Below are 18,792 nucleotides of genomic sequence, written 5' to 3' on the forward strand. Positions count from 1 at the left end.
GTGATTGCGGTGAGGATAGGTTATTTAATTAATCTCTCTTGGTCTTCTAAGAATTTGGCCGTTTTTGTCCCTTAAATTTAGAGGATCTAATAAATAATTTTGGTTGCTAAATTTTGATGGATAGAGTTGTCGATTATCTATCTCTTTTATTTCTTGCATTTTATTATTGTTTTTGTATATACTAGATAGAATAATCGACGTAACAATAATATAAAAAAAGTTGTGTTAACCCTATATATTAGTATCTGGGTTTTGATTCACCAAAAAAAAGATGTGAATTTTTGTTGATTTTGTTGAATCAATATTGTAATGTATATAATATTACAAAAAAATATAATTACACTTCAATTTCAAACTAATCGTGATAATTATAATTTAAATGAATCATCTTAATATTCAAGAATTTGCATTTAAAGAGAAATTATGAATTCTCTAAACTTAGGACCGTCTAAATTCAAAACTTTAACCGTATTAAACAAGTTTCTAACTAAGCAAAAGATATCTGACAACCAATGACGTTAGTTGTCCTAATCTGATCACGGGATTAACTAGGATAAAAAAGATTACATGTTTATATTATCTATGGGGGTTTAAGCCCATTAAAATGAGTTATGGAAGGATTTAAGAAAAAACAAATAAAAGGAATGGAGTTCTGTGGGAACTTTGGTAAAACTTTAAAAATTTAATGGACAAGATTTTGAGTAATAAAGAAAGGCATATCTCCTAGAATTGGGAGTTTTGTTTGTCCAAATTTTATGGTTCCCCATTGAGTTGTTGACCTATTGCCTTTCCTAACTCTTCAATTGAATTTCCAAGTGACGACTAATGACTATTGACAACAGAAGTCTTTAAAGATAACTAACAGCCCGTTTATATCAGTTGATTATAAGTAGTTGATAATTTTTAAGTGTTGAAACTGATTTTATAAATAAATAATTACTTGTTTGAATAAAAATTTGATGGGTAGTTAATAAGTAGTTAATATATTTGGTTAAAAAATGTTGATAAGCAGCTCTTTTGTTAGAATGCCAAAAAATACCCCTGAAATTTTTGTCAAAAAATAATAAATTTTAAACTGTTCTTGTCTAAAAACCCTCTCTTCAACTCCATAAACTAGTCCAGAGGAGATTAAATATGTTTTGGCAAGAAAAGACATGTGTTAGAATTTTTTTTTTTTTTTTTTTAAAATAGGGATAAAATAATAAAACAGTATAGATATCTTTGACATTGTTTTGGAGCAAGAATTCTTACACATCGACACGCGATGATTTATAAACTTAACGTCTCTTGGTCATAGAGCGAGAAGCGCATCCTTCATTGCCTACAAAAATTATGTCACAATGCGAACAATGCACAACTTTGTATCACTTAGGTTCTTAACTAATGATAAGAAAGAAAGATAGCCAACATTCATGGTAACCATTACAATATATATATATATATATAATGGTACCCAAGAGACACCGCCGCCTTGGATACTATAGTTATGCTCGAAAAAAACAAAGATGGTATATATTTGAATATCTACTCTAAATATTTTTATTATCGATGAGGGATTTACTATATTAGAAGCAAATATTAAATAATTTTCTAATTAGGAGAGGCAACTTGTGGTGGCAATAGTCATTGACAAACCAGAGACCATCAACATAAATAATAAAGATTGAAAATAAAAAATATAATAATAGAGAGAACAAATAATTTTGAGAAGCCACCGCCATTTTCCTTGTCCTTTTGGAAGAAGTAATCACCAAGAGGCCACGTGAAGAATGTGAAACATAAACAACTTAAAAACAAGAGTTGAATATATAACTTAAGTTGAGTCGTCGCAAACAAAAAAGGGATAAGTTTCTAATTTCCGCCACATCATCATACTAAACCTATAGAATTTCACGTGGAACTATTTTTGCCATGTATGAGCTTATTTTTATACAAGTGGCATTTCAAATTAAAGAGTGCAATTCCTTTAGAAGAAGGAGAGATCAAAGGAAAGTCTACAGTTAGTACGTAGTTGAAAAATAGGATTAGTAAATTAGTAGTTAGTAGTCAGTATTAGAAATTGTTATCTTAGTAGTAATAAAGTTAGGTAGTTTAATAGAATAATTAGTAATTATTTGTAAATAACAGTAAGGGAGGTAGTTTGTACAATAATTATTAATTACATACGTTAGTAGTAATGGTAAGAGTAGTATAAATAGGAGGTCATTCATTTGTAAACCATCAAGCAAAAAATCAATCATATTCATTCTTTAAAATAATATATAGATAGATATAGATATATAACTTTTCAATTTTCTCTAATGAAATGATTTATAATCGTATAAATAATCATACAAAAGTTTATACTTGGGTAGCAAGATCGTGAAAGTTTTAAAAGAACTATCTTTGCTTGTGCTTTATGTCAAGTGTCGCACGTGCGCTTAAATTGAAGACAAAAAATATTTTATGACGAGGTACTATGATTATTCCACTCACGGTGCTTATTTCACTATTTGTGTCTAACAAAATATACTTATTTCACTATTTGTGTCTAACAAAATATACTTCAACATTGTTTCACTTATGGTACTTGGGATTATTCACTTTATAACCGCGATGTTCAGCCAGCTTACGCGTACCTTGACTAATTTGACCAAGTACATGCTATTTCTCACCGTTACAATATGGGATACTTATGTATGAGACTTGGTAGGCGTTTGGACATGTGATTTCATCTCATGAGATGAAATCCCAAATCATTCAAAAAGATATGATTTGGGATTCCAAATTATGATTTCAAATTTCGTAAATGTAAAAGTTAACCCATAAGTTTATATTTTGTAAAAGTAGATCCATAAGTTGGTGGATATATTTACTAATCATGTTTACCAACCATTTATATCATATATTAAAAGATCTACAAGTTAGTGGTGTATTTATAATAAATTTACTCTTACCAACCATGAGGGAGGATTATATTAAAGAGTGGTTATACTACAACTCATGTTCAATTTTTCATTTTATTGAATTAAAGTTTGATTAATTGATATTGTATTTTTTAGAAAGGCCTTCTAGTAGCGTATTGATTTTGTTATAAACTATGACATGCTCATTTGGTAAGATTGTATAAGAATTGGGAAATTTTTTATGATTTCACAACTTGTAGGGTTTTTATGTCTATAAAAAAAAATGTAAGAAATCCAAATTGCATGTCCAAACAAAACTTCAACTTTAAATCATCATGATTTCAAATCATGTCCAGACGACTCCCTGGACAAATATAGAGAATTCACCTTGTATTTTTACATTAGCTGGAAATTGAACCTCAAATATCTCAATATACTTAATTGATCACTAGGTCACACCCTTGGGTGCTAGTACCTAAGAAACAATTTCGGTTTCATTGTTACAAACTTAACAAATTTTAGGAGTTTGGACATTTGTTAGTCAAAATTATCCCTTGTTTACGAGATTAGGTCTACTTTGGTCCTTTAAAATATAATGTAGAGCATCTTTAATTGTTAAAGTTTGCTAAAATAGAGCACCTTTGGTCCAACTATCATAATGAACTTAAAAAAATTAAGGGTGCCCATAAAAAACCACTATAAAAACACATGATCGGAACAAATGACCGACCGACAAAATTGAAAGACTTAGGCGGTTTGATCCCAATTTTTTTTTTTAAATAAACCGATTAAGTGGTTCGACAACCGAACCCCCCGAGACCCCCCCCCCCAATTTTTTTTTTGTAAATCATTGAGCTTAAAATTTTTTTTTTGGCCAAAAGTTGAGAAAATAAAAAACCGACCGAGCTCGATCAATTTTTTAATAATTTATTTTAATCTAAAAAATAGATCGAGCTTGTCGATTTTCTCGATTTTTGGGTCAACAAATATTGACCGAGCTTGGCCAATTTATTTTAAAAATTTGAGATCCAATTGATTGAGTTGGTCATTTTTTCGGTCAGTAGTCGGTCAATTTTTAATCAATTTTTACCGTGTTTTGATAGTCACCGTTAGTTTTTAAGTCAATTTTGTTAGTTGGACCAAAGGTACTTCACTTTAAAAACTTAAGGAACTAAAGATGCTCAAAATTATATTTAAAGGACCAAAATAAACCTACTCCCATTGATAATCAACAATTGTGATTAAAAACTTTTTTTTTTTTTTAAAAAAATTTTTTATTTTTGATTTTCCATTATGTGTTCGGTACCCGCATTGGAGCTCAACTATATCCGGATACGCGCCGCGTAGGGCCGCATATGGGGGAAACATTCCCTATCGAGATTTTTTTTCATATCAGGGCTTGAATCGAGACCTCTGGTTTCTAATAAGGGAAAAGGGTCAAAATACCCATCTACTTTGGGAAAAAGACTAAAAATATCCTCCATTATAAATTTGGGTCAAAAATACCCCTCATGCCATTAAAGTTTTCAAACATACTCGTCTTAACGGAAATTGCTAACATAATCCGATTTCATTTTTAAACCCGACCCAACTAAGTAAAAAACTCATGTGAGTTACCCGCTCTTGTGCCTAGTGGCTCCAGATGTAGGACTCGGGAAAAAGTTGGTCGCATATGATTTTTTTATGTAGTTGGATCGTGTTTAAAAATAAAATCGGGTTATTTTTGATGATTTGGGGATTTTAGTTAAGATAGGGTATAATTGAATACTTTAATGATGGAAATAGTATTTTTTATCCAAATTTGTAATGAATGGTATTTTTAGCGATTTTGCCAAAGTAAAGGGGCATGTTTGACCCTTTACCCTTCTAATAAAGAATGGATTTACCAAATATAATGAAATAAAAGGATTGCTAAAATAGAAAATGTGAAAACCCTGATTAGCCTGCTGTAAAACCTCAGGACGTCACGGTCCCTACTCATCCAGGCCGCTGTGCAGTGAATTGGTGTTTGGTATCAAAGATGGAGTACGTCAATCCCGAAGGTCTTCGTTTAGATGGTCGCCGTCCCATGGAGGTTCGTTTCCCTCTTTACACTTACACTTCTATCTCATCACTTAATTTCATGTTAACTTCATTGTGTTATTGTTTTGACTCGTCTTATACCTGGCCATTTTACTTTCAGATGAGACAACTTCGTGCTGAAATAGGGGTTGTGTCAAGAGCTGATGGGTAACCCCACTAACACTCTTCTTTCTACCTCCATTATTGTATTGCCCTGCACTAGCTTCAATATAACCACTGTTTTTTCATTGGAATCATGTAAACAACAACATACCCAGTGAAATCCCACAATGTGGGGTTTGGGGAGCGTAAAGTGTACGCAGACCTTACCCCCTCGGAAGGTAGGGAGGCTGTTTCCTAAAGACCCTCGGCTCAAGAGAAAACATGACGAAAAAAGGTCAGATCAGGACAAGCAGCTCAAAGCAGTATGAAAATGAAACTAACGAAAGTGAAAAAGTCATGATAAAGCAGTCTGAAAAAAAGAGCAGTAGCTACCACCGATAAATAAGATAATCGAAGTACAAGAAGCAACAGATAGTAGCAGGAATGAAAGGACAATAAATTATAGAGCAAATCTGCGACGAATTGGAATCATGTAAACATATGCAAAAAAAAAACCCTCCAGGAAGTTTATATACATTTGAACTTCTCTATAACCGCGTCTTTTGTCCCAATATTTTTTGGTTGCTATAGCAAAATGCTGTTATAGAGAACATATAAGATAGCATAACATGAAAAAGTTCCAAATATAGCTCGCCTGTTATAGTTGAATGTCATTATAGAGAGGTTTACACCTGTTTTTGCACCAAGAGCATTAGATACATGACATTGTATTCTGAATAAAAGTTTTCAGAACTTCAATGTAGCTAGTTTATATGTAAATTTATAACTACTTTTTCTTTGAGTTAAATTAAATTGGTTTGGTGCAAATATGGATAAGTTTTTTCCTGAGTCAACTGACTCTATCTTTTGGATATGCCTTTGATTGCTAGCATGTTGACTGCTACAGCCCGCATCATTTTGAACCTGAAACTGAGTTTGTTTACTTCAATTATTTGCAGTTCCGCTTCTTTTGAAATGGGTAATACCAAAGTCATTGCTGCAGTTTATGGTCCTAGGGAGGTAAATTCACATCACACTCAATCTGCTGATTTGGCTCTTTTTGGATTATGAATCAAATAGAATTGCTGTTTGTTTGCATTATTGAAAAGGAGAAGTGATGGTTATGGTCTTTGAACTGAAAAATAAAGGAGGAAAGTTGATCATGTAAAATAGCAGTTTGTGACATTGTCTTCACGGTGGAGGGAATGTGGCTTGGTAAAACAAGAACTTAACTTTTGAGATGTGGGGTGGCGGAAAGGGAATATAAAAAAATTATGTGGATAAAGGCATGGCCTGTTTGTAGTTTAGTCTTTTGCAGTAAGTTCTCTAAGAAGCCTTGTTAAATGGTCATTGATAGGCATGCGAATGGCTAGGGCAACCCCCAATAAAAGATATTAGCGGAGTTAACCAAGAACTGATCACTGAGCCAACAATATACTCAGTAGTCTGTGTGTGTACTTTTGAACTTGAACCAAATAATTAGAATGAAATGAACTAAGGGTAAAACTTGTTTTTGAAAAAGATATGCTGCTCAAGAGTGTCTATCCAGTTTCCTTTTCCTAGTACTTAGGACTCGGGCTTGTCTTCTAAGTTTCCTGATAACGCAAATCTTCAATAATAGGGACTTCTATTTAATTATTAAGGTTTTCTGCGAATCTTTTTCTGCGCATATGTTTTTTTTTTAATTAGGTGGAATCATGTCTTAGGCTCTTTTTCTTGTCATTTTCTGCAGTTATCACTTGTCACATGAGTACTTTCAGTTGTCGAGAGAATGGCATGGTTATAGATTATAGAAGACCTAAATGTGCTAATCATAGCTTTATCTTTAAGGTTATACATGACTCTTGTCCGAAGTCAACTGAGTAGCTTGGGAATGATTGTGATAATAAACATTTTATTAAATTTAATTGGCTAACATGTGTGTAAGAATATGGATTTTATTGAGAAATTTCAGTCATAGTATTTTTGTCTTCTTATGCCCCACCCTCCCCAGATACACTGGGTATGTTGTTGTTGTTATTATTTTTGTTTTTGAGTCCATGCTCGCTGATAAAAGGTTTTTAGCCTACCAGGGAAAAAAGGAAATAAGATACTGCTATTGTAAGAGACTTCGGCACTTCGTCCGTTTTGAATGCTTTGTCAATTTGTGAAGTGCAACTGCAAATTTATGCTTGCCTTCAGGCATCTTCTCCATAATTTATTTGATTTGTTGTCTTCGTGTCAGCTGGCCCTGCGGTAATGAGTTTATTGAATGAAAAGAGCAGATACAATAACTAGGCTATAAGCTTTATCACAGAGACTTAAAAGTTTGAAACACATACTTGTTATGTCTAAATGCCAAGTAGTCTTCAACATAGAAAGTGTTATGTATAAATGTGTTTATCAAGGATTAGAATAAGCGGGAGAAATTGTGTAAAAGATGTTTTTACCATTGCACCAAAATTAATATCTGTATGTGCTAGCGTGTCAAAGTTATAACTGTCACCAAAACCTCTGTTGTTGCTGAAAAAGAATAGTGTCCTCGGGAGTTCAAGTCGAATTTAAGGATCCTAGACATGTTGAGTGTAGTATGGTTGCATCATCGCAACATACTGCTTGAACAGCATTAAGCTCAATCATAAAAGATGCCATCCAGTCCAGTTTTTGCGGAAGAAAGCTCCTAAGGATACTGGATGTTTAGCTATATAGACAATCAAATTACTGCTTTGTTTTCCGTAGGTGCTCAGTGCCTTGAACATCCAATAAGGAAAAGCTGGGAAAATTTACAGTTGATGCTTTTATTTTTGAAGTCAGAGAGTATCACACTGAGATGCAAATTGGCTAGATGTATTATCAAAAAAAAAAAAAAAAAAAAAAAAATTGGATAGATATTCGTAAGCTGGTGTACATGCACATTTACAAAGAATATCTAATCACTACCACTTTGATCAATGATAACAGTGTTAGTCTTAGTTTTGCCCTATATAAAAGGTTTATTCAAATGTCTCAATTGTTAGTTTCATTATTCAGGTTCAGAACAGGAGCCAACAGATGAATGACCAGGCCCTGGTAAATTACCTTTCATGATGAATTCTTAGAGTGCAAGCTGGATCACCTTAAAAGTGAGATGATATGATCTTTCCCTTGGCACTCTTTTAGGTACGATGCGAGTATGGCATGGCTAATTTCAGCACTGGTGATCGCCGGAGAAAAACAAAGGGTGACAGGTGATTCCATTTTATCTTCTCAAGTCCTGCTTTTTATGTGTTTTCACCAATGCGATGATCAAAAAAACATCTGCAAGCGTGCTTCAAAATTCAATGGACTATATCCTCCAGAACTGGTGGTGGTTTTCCCAGCTCTGGGCCGAAGCGATTAGTGGTTCAAGAGATGGAAGGCATGATAGAGCATTAATTGTAATTGGATGGATAAGGAAAAGTATGCTATAGGCCCAGGGTTTTGGTCTAGTGGTAATTCGTAAGAGCATAGCTAGTGATGTGTGGGTTTGGCGCTTGTCGCAGGTTCAAACCCTGCCACAGACACAAGCCTAGTATTTAAGTTGAGAAGGGTAGAGGGGCTGCCTTCCGCCGATTTTAAACCTTGCGCCATTAGTCCTCGGGGATTTCTTGGTTATTAAATAAAGATATTCTATAACCAAATGGAAGACTTTGGGACCGTTAACTGGTCCAGCCATGAAAGGTGCTGCTAGGATACTAGGATAGTAACTCTAGTCTGAAGTAGAAAAGTAAGCAAAATTCTAGGAGTACAGGTACTGCCCAAAGAATAACCTTTTATAGTAAGCCTGCTTAAGGCGGCAAATAACAAATTTTCCACAGACAATGCAAAAATTATCTTGAAACAAAGCTAACTAGTTGACACAGTTCATGAATCACTGATCTTAGTTCGTCACTTCATAGTTTATCATCTATGATTACCTGCAATTACTATGAAAAATTATTCAATCTATGATTACCACAATTAACTAAGAAAAAGTATTCAATCCGTGTGACTTCTGGTTACATGATGTCATTTTGATGATAGCTTTGTTTCCCATTTGTAGGAGGTCCACAGAGATATCTCTTGTTATTCGCCAGACAATGGAAGCTTGCATATTGACGCACCTGATGCCTCGCTCTCAGGTTCCGAGGTCCACTTAATATTTTTAACTTTAATAAGTCATGGAGTCTGACCTCCATTTACAATTTCCTGATTTTCAGATAGACATTTATGTCCAAGTTCTCCAAGCAGATGGAGGTAAGCAGAATAGTGATTTAGTGTTCTATTCTTCTATTATATTCCTCCATAACTAAGCAGAATATATATTTAGAATATATAATAGCTGCCTGGCGCTGCATGCAGCCCATCTATTGCAGCTCTTCTATTCTATTTTTCCTCTAGAAGCACAGTTTAACTAAGTTTTGTGCATTATTTAGGTACAAGTTCAGCATGCATAAATGCTGCTACACTGGCACTAGCTGACGCTGGGATTCCCATGCGTGATCTTGTCACATCGTGCAGTGCTGGATACCTGAATAGCACGCCACTTCTTGGTAAATTAATTCTGAAAATTTTAACTGATTTTCCGGTTCCTTATTTCGAACTGATATCATTCTTTTCCAGTATTAATATGTGACTGATCTAGATGAGATTACTTGTTAAACAGATCTAAACTACTTGGAAGACAGTGCTGGAGGCGCTGATGTCACTGTAGGAATTTTACCTAAGTTGGACAAAGTGACCCTTCTGCAGGTTTGTTAACTCCTTAATGGCAGTAACGATTGAAATAAGGGTTTTGTCCCGTTGAATCAATGAATAACCATCTGTGGTGCAGATGGATGCTAAACTACCAATGGATATTTTTGAAAATGTCATGCAATTAGCAGTTGAAGGCTGCAAAGCAGTGGAAAGCTACATCCGGGAAGTAAGACTGACAACTCATTGCCTTCTTCCCAACTTCAAATAATTGTTTCCGCAAAATTTTCTACTATCAGCATCTCCTGTTGCTCCTTTTCAGATATTGTTGGAAAATACCAAGACATTGGAGATTCGCCGAGGTGTATAGCTCTTAAAAGTCTGAGGAACTTTTATTGAATTTTTGGTAAAATCATACTCTTCCTGATTATATAATGCATTGAACTTTTTTGGTCAACATTGCTAATGTTTTCTTCTAGGAAAATGAGAAGCAAAGAAAATTTGTGAGAGTCTATTGCTGGTTTCTTCCATATTATTCTCAAAGAATTAGAAGAAAAAGACATATTTGATCTCTTCTTTCCTTTTTGCCCCCGGGGTGGGGGGTGGGGTCTTAAGGGTGGTTTTTAGAATTGAAAATATATTCAGTCAAGTACCATGAGCTTTTTTTTGGTTACAAGTAACTGAAGATTGGTAAGGAAAAGCTTGTACTATTATACTTCCTGAGTAATAATAAATATCGCAATGAGAGCAACATACATGCTAGTCTTATCGAGTTCATTTAATTAGTCCGATGGAGATAGCTAATATATAGCAAAATCTTCAATTTTAGAAAACGAAAGGTCTTGTCATGTTCTAGCATAAACTGGTAATTTTCAGGTTTGATGTAGTAAAATGGTGTCTCAGATTTTCTCTGCGTGCTGTTTCTAGAGTAATATATGAAAATAGCCAGTAGGACTAAAATAGTGTAAGCCAAATTAAGAAACTGCAATTTATATATTTTAATCACTACGTAATCTAATTCTTCTACCTTCTCGGCATGGTAAAATACTTAGAAAGTAGGCTGTCTTTTCCTATTTAATTCTTGTAAAGTAGAAGGTACATACTATGCCGATTCTTTTATCCCCAGTTTATTATCTTTGTTTCCAGTTTGCTACAGATGCTTAAGGCAAAAATGGGTCCTGGTTGTGCTACTGCAATCTTTTCGAAGACGGTGGATCAAAAAGTTTGATGTGCAAATCAGCGAGAGCCTGTGGAGCAATTATCTCCCCTAATGTCTTTTTTAGTCATGTCTCAGTGCTCGTAGGATGTGTATTTTATGGATCCTTATTAAAATTGAAGATTAATATGCAAGATAAGAGTTATTTTTTAACTGTATCAAAGAACTTCAGGTATGGTAGACCATATGTGAAGTCAATTGTTTACTTTGTTCCTAACTTGTCTTTAAAGTAAAACGGCTTTTGCGCGTTAAGGTATCTTAATAAAGATGGATTATTTTGAAGTGTATTGGAGTCCGGAGAAGATGGCCAGAATTAAGAATTTTATCGACCACTAGAAAGTACAGGTCTTTCATGATTAACATCAGTACACTTGCCAAATTAATCTTCAGATTAGATTAAAGCAAAATAGCTTTATTTAAGTATTAAACAGAAAATTCAATCAAAAGATATAAAGTGGCAGCATTGAATGAAGCTATGCGGTGTATACTCCAAACCACAGAAAAGTTTGATCTTCTCTTCACCAAAATGACATTAAGTCATCAAGACTGCCAGTTACACAAACCTGAAAATACTAATGCAATACAGAAAACTTTACTCTTCAAAAGACAAACACCAAGAAGCCATTCCAAAAATCGACAGGCTTTGGTGGTTCATGACAGCAGTTTAATGACTAATGTATAACACCTCATTACATCATCATTAACAAGTACATAAACCTAGTATAGAGTTTACAGTCCCTCATTAAGCTGTTGAGCCTTTACTGAAATGTTTCTGCCCAGACTTAGAAGGATTAAAGATCACAGAAACTCGATGGAACGACGACAAGCTCGACACGACCGGTCCATTCCTCTCCTGGCTTCAATGTGATGGGTTTCTCTATTGATGCTCCATCAACACAAAGCATCTGCTTATACTCCTCGTCGCCAAAATCGGCCATTGCTTTGGCTTTCTTCTCCCATGGATTCCACACCACTGTGAAAAGACATAAAAATAGATGCCAAAAGGTTTTAGCTATACAAATTAGAGTTGGTAAGATCTTTCATGCTTCTTTGGCAACTTCTACCATCATGCATTAATGCACCAAAAGTTTCTATAACACTACAAAATATCTTGTCAATGTCTGAAGCCCTTGTAATGATGCTACATTCCTTGCATAGTTATTGCCAATGGAGGAAGTACCCCTCTCGAGATTACAGATATTATCAGGTCTGTTAAGAGAATAGTGCATGACTCGAGATACAAAAGTAAATCATGGTAAAAATATGCCTTAAGGGTACAGCGGGTGGGTGTTAGTGGATACTTCCAATTGAGGACATTTTCCGCCTCCATGTTAAATTGACGAGACTTACCAGTATCTGGCAATCCTTCCTTCCTAATCAGGTATGTTCGTTTCCTTTCATGATCAAGAACAGCAATGCGATTTGGAGAACTAAGGTATACACGGTCAATCTGTAAGAAAATGAATACTTCTTAATCCTACAATAAAAGGAACACCTTACATTTGAAAGAAGGATCAATCAATAAAGGTAGAAATAATGCCGTCAGAAGAGGTGAACACTGAGGATCTCAACTTCTTCCAAATAAAATTCAGAAACAACAAAAGATGTTAAGATTCAAAAAAGTGAAAAGGAGCAAACAGATTAAGAGACCGAGGTATGCATGCAAATCGGGACTTCTATCATGCTTTACCAAATTAGATGTAAATCACAAAGACAAGAAAAATCAAGTAGTTATCAACAAATACAGCTAGAACAAATTAAAAATGTTTAACAGGTCAGAATTAATATACTTACATCAAGAAAGAGTCTCTCTATTTGGGGACAATTCTTCACAAAGAAAAGAATATCCATGGGTTGACAAAGCTCAATCCAAGTCATTGAAGTTCCTTCAAATTCTAAAGATAGTACTCCATATCTCTGTATTCAGAATCCACATATTTAGAGGAAAGCCCCTAAATTAAATTAAAAAAAAATTTACTCCCTCAGTGTATATAAGTTAAATAGGCGAAGTACTATTATTTTACCTCAAGAAGAGTATGGTTAAATGAGAGTCTGAACATTTTTCAATGCTTCCGTCAAATCATCCCTTTCACTTAATGTTGAAGCCCTTTTGTGGCACCAAAATCCAAGATCACATCTCTTAATCTTATGACCATTGGCTCAAAAAACTTGATTTTGTTAATCTCACCACTCTAATGAAATGTGCTAAGACTTGGAGTATCAATAGTGACCAAAATTATGTCACTACAATGCCTAATCGAAAGAGTTCTAAACTTATTCGAACCTTTAATTGTAAGTTCACCAATAAAAGAACAACCCTCTAAAGTCAAATATTCAAGGACCACACAACTTGAAAACAACCTTTTGATAAAATAAGGTGGGACGCGAACTTTAGTTAGACTAAGATTTCAAGAGTCGTAAACCTTTTAATTTTGGCGATAGATATAAGTCACAACAGATCAATTTTAGAACACAGAGGGTTTCAACATCGATGAAACCATAATGCAGCTAATTTTAAACTTATAAGCAACCTGCATTCTGGTTTCATTGACGTTGAAACTCTCCATGTTCTAATATTGATCTGTTGTGACTTATATCTGTCGCCAAAATTAAAAGGTTTACGATTTTTGAAATCTTAGTCTAACTAAAGTTCGCGTCCCACCTTATTTTATCAAAAGGCTGTTTTCAAGTTGTGTGGTTCTTGAATATTTGACTTTAGAGGGTTGTTCTTTTATTGGTGAACTTACAATTAAAGGTTCGAATAAGTTTAGAACTCTTTCGATTAGGCGTTGTAGTGACATAATTTTGGTCACTATTGATACTCCAAGTCTTAGCACATTTCATTAGAGTGGTGAGATTAACAAAATCAAGTTTTTTGATCCGATGGTCATAAGATTAAGAGATGTGATTTTGGATTTTGGTGCCACAAAAGGGCTTCAACATATAAGTGAAAGGGATGATTTGATGGAAGCATTGAGAAATGTTCAGACTCTCATTTAACCATACTCTTCTTGAGGTAAAATAATAGTACTTCGCCTATTTAGTTTATTTAACTTATATACACTGAGGAAGTAAATATTTTTTTTATTTAATTTAGGGACTTTCACCTAAATATGTGGATTTTGAATACAGAGATATGGAGTACTATCTTCAGAATTTGAAGGAACTTATTAATCCGACTGACGTGGTTACATAAAGCACAAAAAAAGATCACCTCTTGTCTTTCTCAGGGCTCATTATAAGGGGTCCAAGATTGTGATAGGGTTGTATATAGAGTCACTCTTGAAGATATCTTAATAATGCCACCATGAAATTCATGATATTTCATCTGTCATCTATAACCACATAGTTTTGAGACGATGTAGCTTGATTGATAAATATACCTCAGATTCAAAAGTTATGGCATCTCCTTGTTCTGTAAAGCGTTCTTTCTGGCACAGATTGTCTAGATAGTCCAGTGTTTCTAAACCTTCGATCCTTATTTCACTGTGGATAAGATTCATGTAATAGTCTAAGATATTGGAAAGAACAGAAATCATCAAATTATTGTGCAATCACGATATAAAACAAAATGGCTTTTTCTTCTCTGAAATTCGAACAGCTACAATATTTCCGCCGAAAAGAAGTACAAAGACGTTGGGAAGTGATAAACTCATAAAAAGGGAGTAACATACCTTATGTCGGAAACAGAGAAATATGTGTGATAAGCAAAAGAGAAGCTGAATTGTTTGCCGTTGATGTTTCTAATACGAGATATCAAGGACAAACTTCCATCTGATGCCAGCGTAACCCGAAGACGAAACTCAAAACTAGAAAGTAATAATGAAGAGACTCATCAGCAACTTCGAAAGCTATAACTGTAAGAAACCAAGTAAACATAGAAGTGACTTTTGACATGAAATACAGTCAAAAGTTGTCTTTCATTTTTAGCATGGAAGTACTTCACTTTCATATCTATCTATGAATTATTTATGATATCATGGTGAAAACAATCTTGAGAGTTTGACGAAACTGAAAGCATCCAAGTATGCTAACTTCAATCTGTTCTTCCATTTTAGATATTTATATAAATGATTTCATGACCAGGTTCTCGTGAAATTAAAGTCTATATGCATTTAAGTTAAAACAATCGCAAATTTTGATACGGTCAATAATAGCTATTGATTCAATTTTGATACGGACAGCTAATAGGTTTAGATTCAATATCTGAAGCTCCATACTGAAACCAACTAGAGTTTGATATTTATATAAATGATTTCATGACCAGGTTCTCGTGAAATCACTTTCAAATCCAAAGAGGAATCTGAGATATAAAGTCTATATGCATTTAACTTAAAATAACCGCAGATTTCGATACGGTCAATAATAGCTTTTGATTCAATTTTGATATGGACAACGAATAGCTTAGATATTTATATAAATGATTTCATGACCAGGTTCTCGTGAAATCATTTTCAAATCCAAAGAGGATTCTGAGATATAAAGTCTATATGCATTTTAAGTTAAAACACCGCAAATTTTGATAAGGTGAATAATAGCTTTTGATTCCATTTTGATATGGACAATGAATAGCTTTAGATTCAATATCTGAAGCTCCGTACTGAAACCAACTAGAGTTTGAAGACCATACCCGTGGGGCCAGAACTTGAGATCATCTTCTGAAGGTTTGAGCAGCAAGTCAATGAAAGATTTTCCTTGTGGGTCATATGAGTCTAAAGATGGAGGGTCATCCTCAATGGTCCAGATTTTGTTTCTTGCGAATCCAAGTTGCTCAAGTGCACCACCATTTCCATACTGCAGAATAATTTAGATAGCCATACAAAATGTTGGACAGTACTCAGTGCAAGTAATTCAAGAAGATAGATAGAATTGCACATTCAAAGGTACCTGTGGAAAGCAAACAGAGATTCCTCCTCGTGTTGCTTTTGGAGACTTGAAGATGCTCTAAAACATAAGAGCAAAATTAGAATAAGAAACAGAATCAGCTTTCACACTTGTTCAATTACAAATACGGCTTTTGAAAAGCGCATAACATTGCGAGTAAGAAATAGATGATGCAACTTATATGTATCAAATTGAAATTGTAGGACAAAGCACCCTAATGAGTCAACTTTGCACATTTTTGCTGAGTCTTGTCTACAACATTAGAGAAACCTCTAATTCCAACCGTTACACCAGAGACAAGTGATAAGAACTTAAAGGGAACTTGATAAAATTTAAAAAGAAAATAGAACTTAAAGAAAGAGCTCCAATCTTAGAATCTTTAGATCTCCATTGCTAGCCAAAATACTAGTTTTACTCATAAGAATTAACTGCTAGTAAAATGGAAAACCCCACCTTACTGCTGTTGAATAGGAGCTCTTCCCCTCGTTCATTCCGCCAAGAAGTAACTTGTCCTCCTTGCAAGCTAACCTGAATTAAAGGAAATTGTCATAACCATGGGGGTTGGTGGGGGTTAAAAGTCTGCTAATCGGGGATACCATTCTAAGCAAAAGCAGTTAATAATAACATTAAAGACCATGTAATTGACTGGAGATCTAAAAGACCATTTCTTCATAAGTGATCTAACAGATGCTTTTAGAATCATAAAATCATTAGATCTAATTAAAGTAAGAGGAGTTTACGGAATCTAACCCGCGCAGAGGCGCCCTGAGGGTTCCGAAGCACAACCTGATCAATCCCATTCCAATCTTTTGTTACTTCAATTGCTGCTGTATGATCCCAAACTGCTGCATAATGCCCCATTTGCAAAGCACTTTTGCCCTAAAACTGCTGCCAACAATGAATGGACAAATGGCTCCTATATATTGGGAGTTTTTTGACTATCTTAAACAAAATCCTTCCTGGATTCTTGTAATCTAGTGAACCCAAAATATAAATAGCCTTCTATAATCTGCTTTTTCTATCCTGAACCTTATCAAAACCTCTCACATTCAATGTACATTTACTCAAATCAGACTTTCTTTTATCAGCAAATCAAACTTCAAATAGCAACATCAGCTTCTCAAGCTACCTCAAGAAACCAACAAAATGGGACATTTGGCAACTGCATAGAAGTACTCAACATCCTAGCTAAATTCACGGTGAGGGCATGTGATATTTTTACCTAAGACAAAACAAAAGTAAATCTTATAAGTTAATGGATTAACAAACATACAAAAATGGAAAATTTTACTTTAATAACTAACTTCTATTAGTTCTAACATAGACCACAAAATTCTCAAAACAAGATAAAATCCCAAGTTTCAAAACTCTCAAAAGATTTATTAAATCAAGAAACCATTTGTAAAAATAAAAAAAATAAAAAAAATAAAAAAAATAAAAAAGTGAAAATGTACCTAATATTTCCAGATATTACCAACTGAGGCATCAAACTTCCAAATAAAGAAAACCCCATTTCAAGGAAGCAAGAAAATATGAATAAAATAAAGGAAAAACATAAAGATCTAGACTTCATTCAATGCACAGAGAGGGGAATGGAGTGTAATGCAAACAAGCAGGGAAGAAGAAGTTAACAGTGCATTAATTAACAGCAATTAAGACTTAATAGTAGAATAATAAAGGTATAAAACCTGGCCATATAGCAGGCAAAACATGGAAACATGGAAAGAGCTCAAGTATAATACTGCATTAAGAATTAATGGGGTGAAGCAAAAATTGAATCTTTCTATATTTTCTGACTGGGAGATAGGAAGAGGTACAAGTTGATGTACAAATGAGGTCAAGATTTAGAAATAAAAAGGGAGGGATTTTCATGGACTGACAATTCAATTTTCATTTATCATCTGAGGCTTGGAAAATATAAAAGAAATGTAAAAAAAAAGAAGTTAAATTAATTAGATAAATGCATGAGAGCTGAGGTGTATTTGAGTTACCTCAGGTGGGAAGGGGGGACAGTGAGAGCTGGCAATTAGCAAACTTGAAAGGACTCCACTTGGAACAATCAACGTTATTTAAGGGGACTCGTTTGCACACGATTTTTTTTTTTAAAAAATTATATTTTCAAAAGATTATTTGATTAATTATTTTCAAGGAAAATGCATATCCTGTTGTAAAAACAATTCTTAAGGAGAAAAGGATTTAGCTTGCGGCGTGTCAAAGATATTATCTTTGAAAAAAACAAAATTCATAAACACAAGGAATAATATTGTTAGACATATCTCTTAAAATTCAACAAACTCTTCTAATAAATAACTGAGAACAGAAACAACAAATTTCAAGAAAGAAAATCAACTTTCTGAGAAACTTATATCGATTTGTGTTAACCAAATAGTGTATATATAGGTGTTTCCCCAACGGCTAGTAACGGATAACTTGACTGCATTAAATATAGATAAAATAATTCACTAAATAATATAGGTGTAAAAAAATATATTAGAAAAAGATATTTACAAATCAATGACGGACATTCCCTTTGAGATAACACGATTTTTTTCAACATATCCAAAAGCACATCCTATCTTTCAAATATTTTTTCAACTCAACTACAAGTACTATCATTTCCCCCCTCAAATATTACTCAATTTATGTCCAAACGCCTACTTATATATATGCTTGCTTAACTTGATTTTTTGCTTAACCATGATTAATTAACATAAACGGTATATGCACTAGTTCCAAGTCCTCCATATGTCTTAATTTATCAAAAAAAAGAAGAAGTCATATTTCCTGATTTATAAACACTTTAGTTTTAAACTAGTTTTAGGGTAAGCTTTTCCAAGATACTGTTAATGAGGGATGCTTTGTGTATTGGGCTGTCTTTTTTCTATTTTAGCTTTAAACATCTCATTTTATCTTTAGCAAAATGATTTACAACTATAAATATATTTATGACTTGTTTTAAATCATAAATTTCAA

The 18,792-nt window shown here is 33.9% G+C and overlaps 2 protein-coding genes across 2 annotated transcripts; one reads left to right on the forward strand and one right to left on the reverse strand.

Moving 5' to 3' along the window:
- The first annotated feature begins 4,786 nt into the window (after positions 1 to 4,786).
- LOC132063819 (exosome complex component RRP41 homolog) lies at positions 4,787 to 11,220 on the forward strand. Its single transcript, XM_059456546.1, has 12 exons — positions 4,787 to 4,959; positions 5,068 to 5,114; positions 6,008 to 6,068; positions 8,058 to 8,096; positions 8,187 to 8,254; positions 9,088 to 9,166; positions 9,245 to 9,281; positions 9,461 to 9,577; positions 9,691 to 9,776; positions 9,859 to 9,948; positions 10,042 to 10,125; positions 10,866 to 11,220. The coding sequence occupies exons 1-11, from the start codon at positions 4,906 to 4,908 to the stop codon at positions 10,087 to 10,089; spliced, it is 726 nt and encodes a 241-aa protein (XP_059312529.1). The 5' UTR covers positions 4,787 to 4,905; the 3' UTR covers positions 10,090 to 10,125; positions 10,866 to 11,220.
- Positions 11,221 to 11,346: 126 nt separating this feature from the next.
- On the reverse strand, positions 11,347 to 17,179 carry LOC132063818 (putative glucose-6-phosphate 1-epimerase). Its single transcript, XM_059456545.1, has 8 exons — positions 16,570 to 17,179; positions 16,273 to 16,347; positions 15,823 to 15,879; positions 15,566 to 15,729; positions 14,610 to 14,744; positions 14,319 to 14,421; positions 12,286 to 12,385; positions 11,347 to 11,908 (listed from the first exon to the last, which is right to left on the reverse strand). Exons 1-8 carry the CDS (start codon positions 16,678 to 16,680, stop codon positions 11,727 to 11,729), a joined length of 927 nt encoding a protein of 308 aa, XP_059312528.1. The 5' UTR covers positions 16,681 to 17,179; the 3' UTR covers positions 11,347 to 11,726.
- Positions 17,180 to 18,792: the final 1,613 nt, after the last annotated feature.

This window comes from Lycium ferocissimum, chromosome 7, assembly GCF_029784015.1.
Source record: "Lycium ferocissimum isolate CSIRO_LF1 chromosome 7, AGI_CSIRO_Lferr_CH_V1, whole genome shotgun sequence".
Lineage (NCBI taxonomy): Eukaryota > Viridiplantae > Streptophyta > Magnoliopsida > Solanales > Solanaceae > Lycium > Lycium ferocissimum.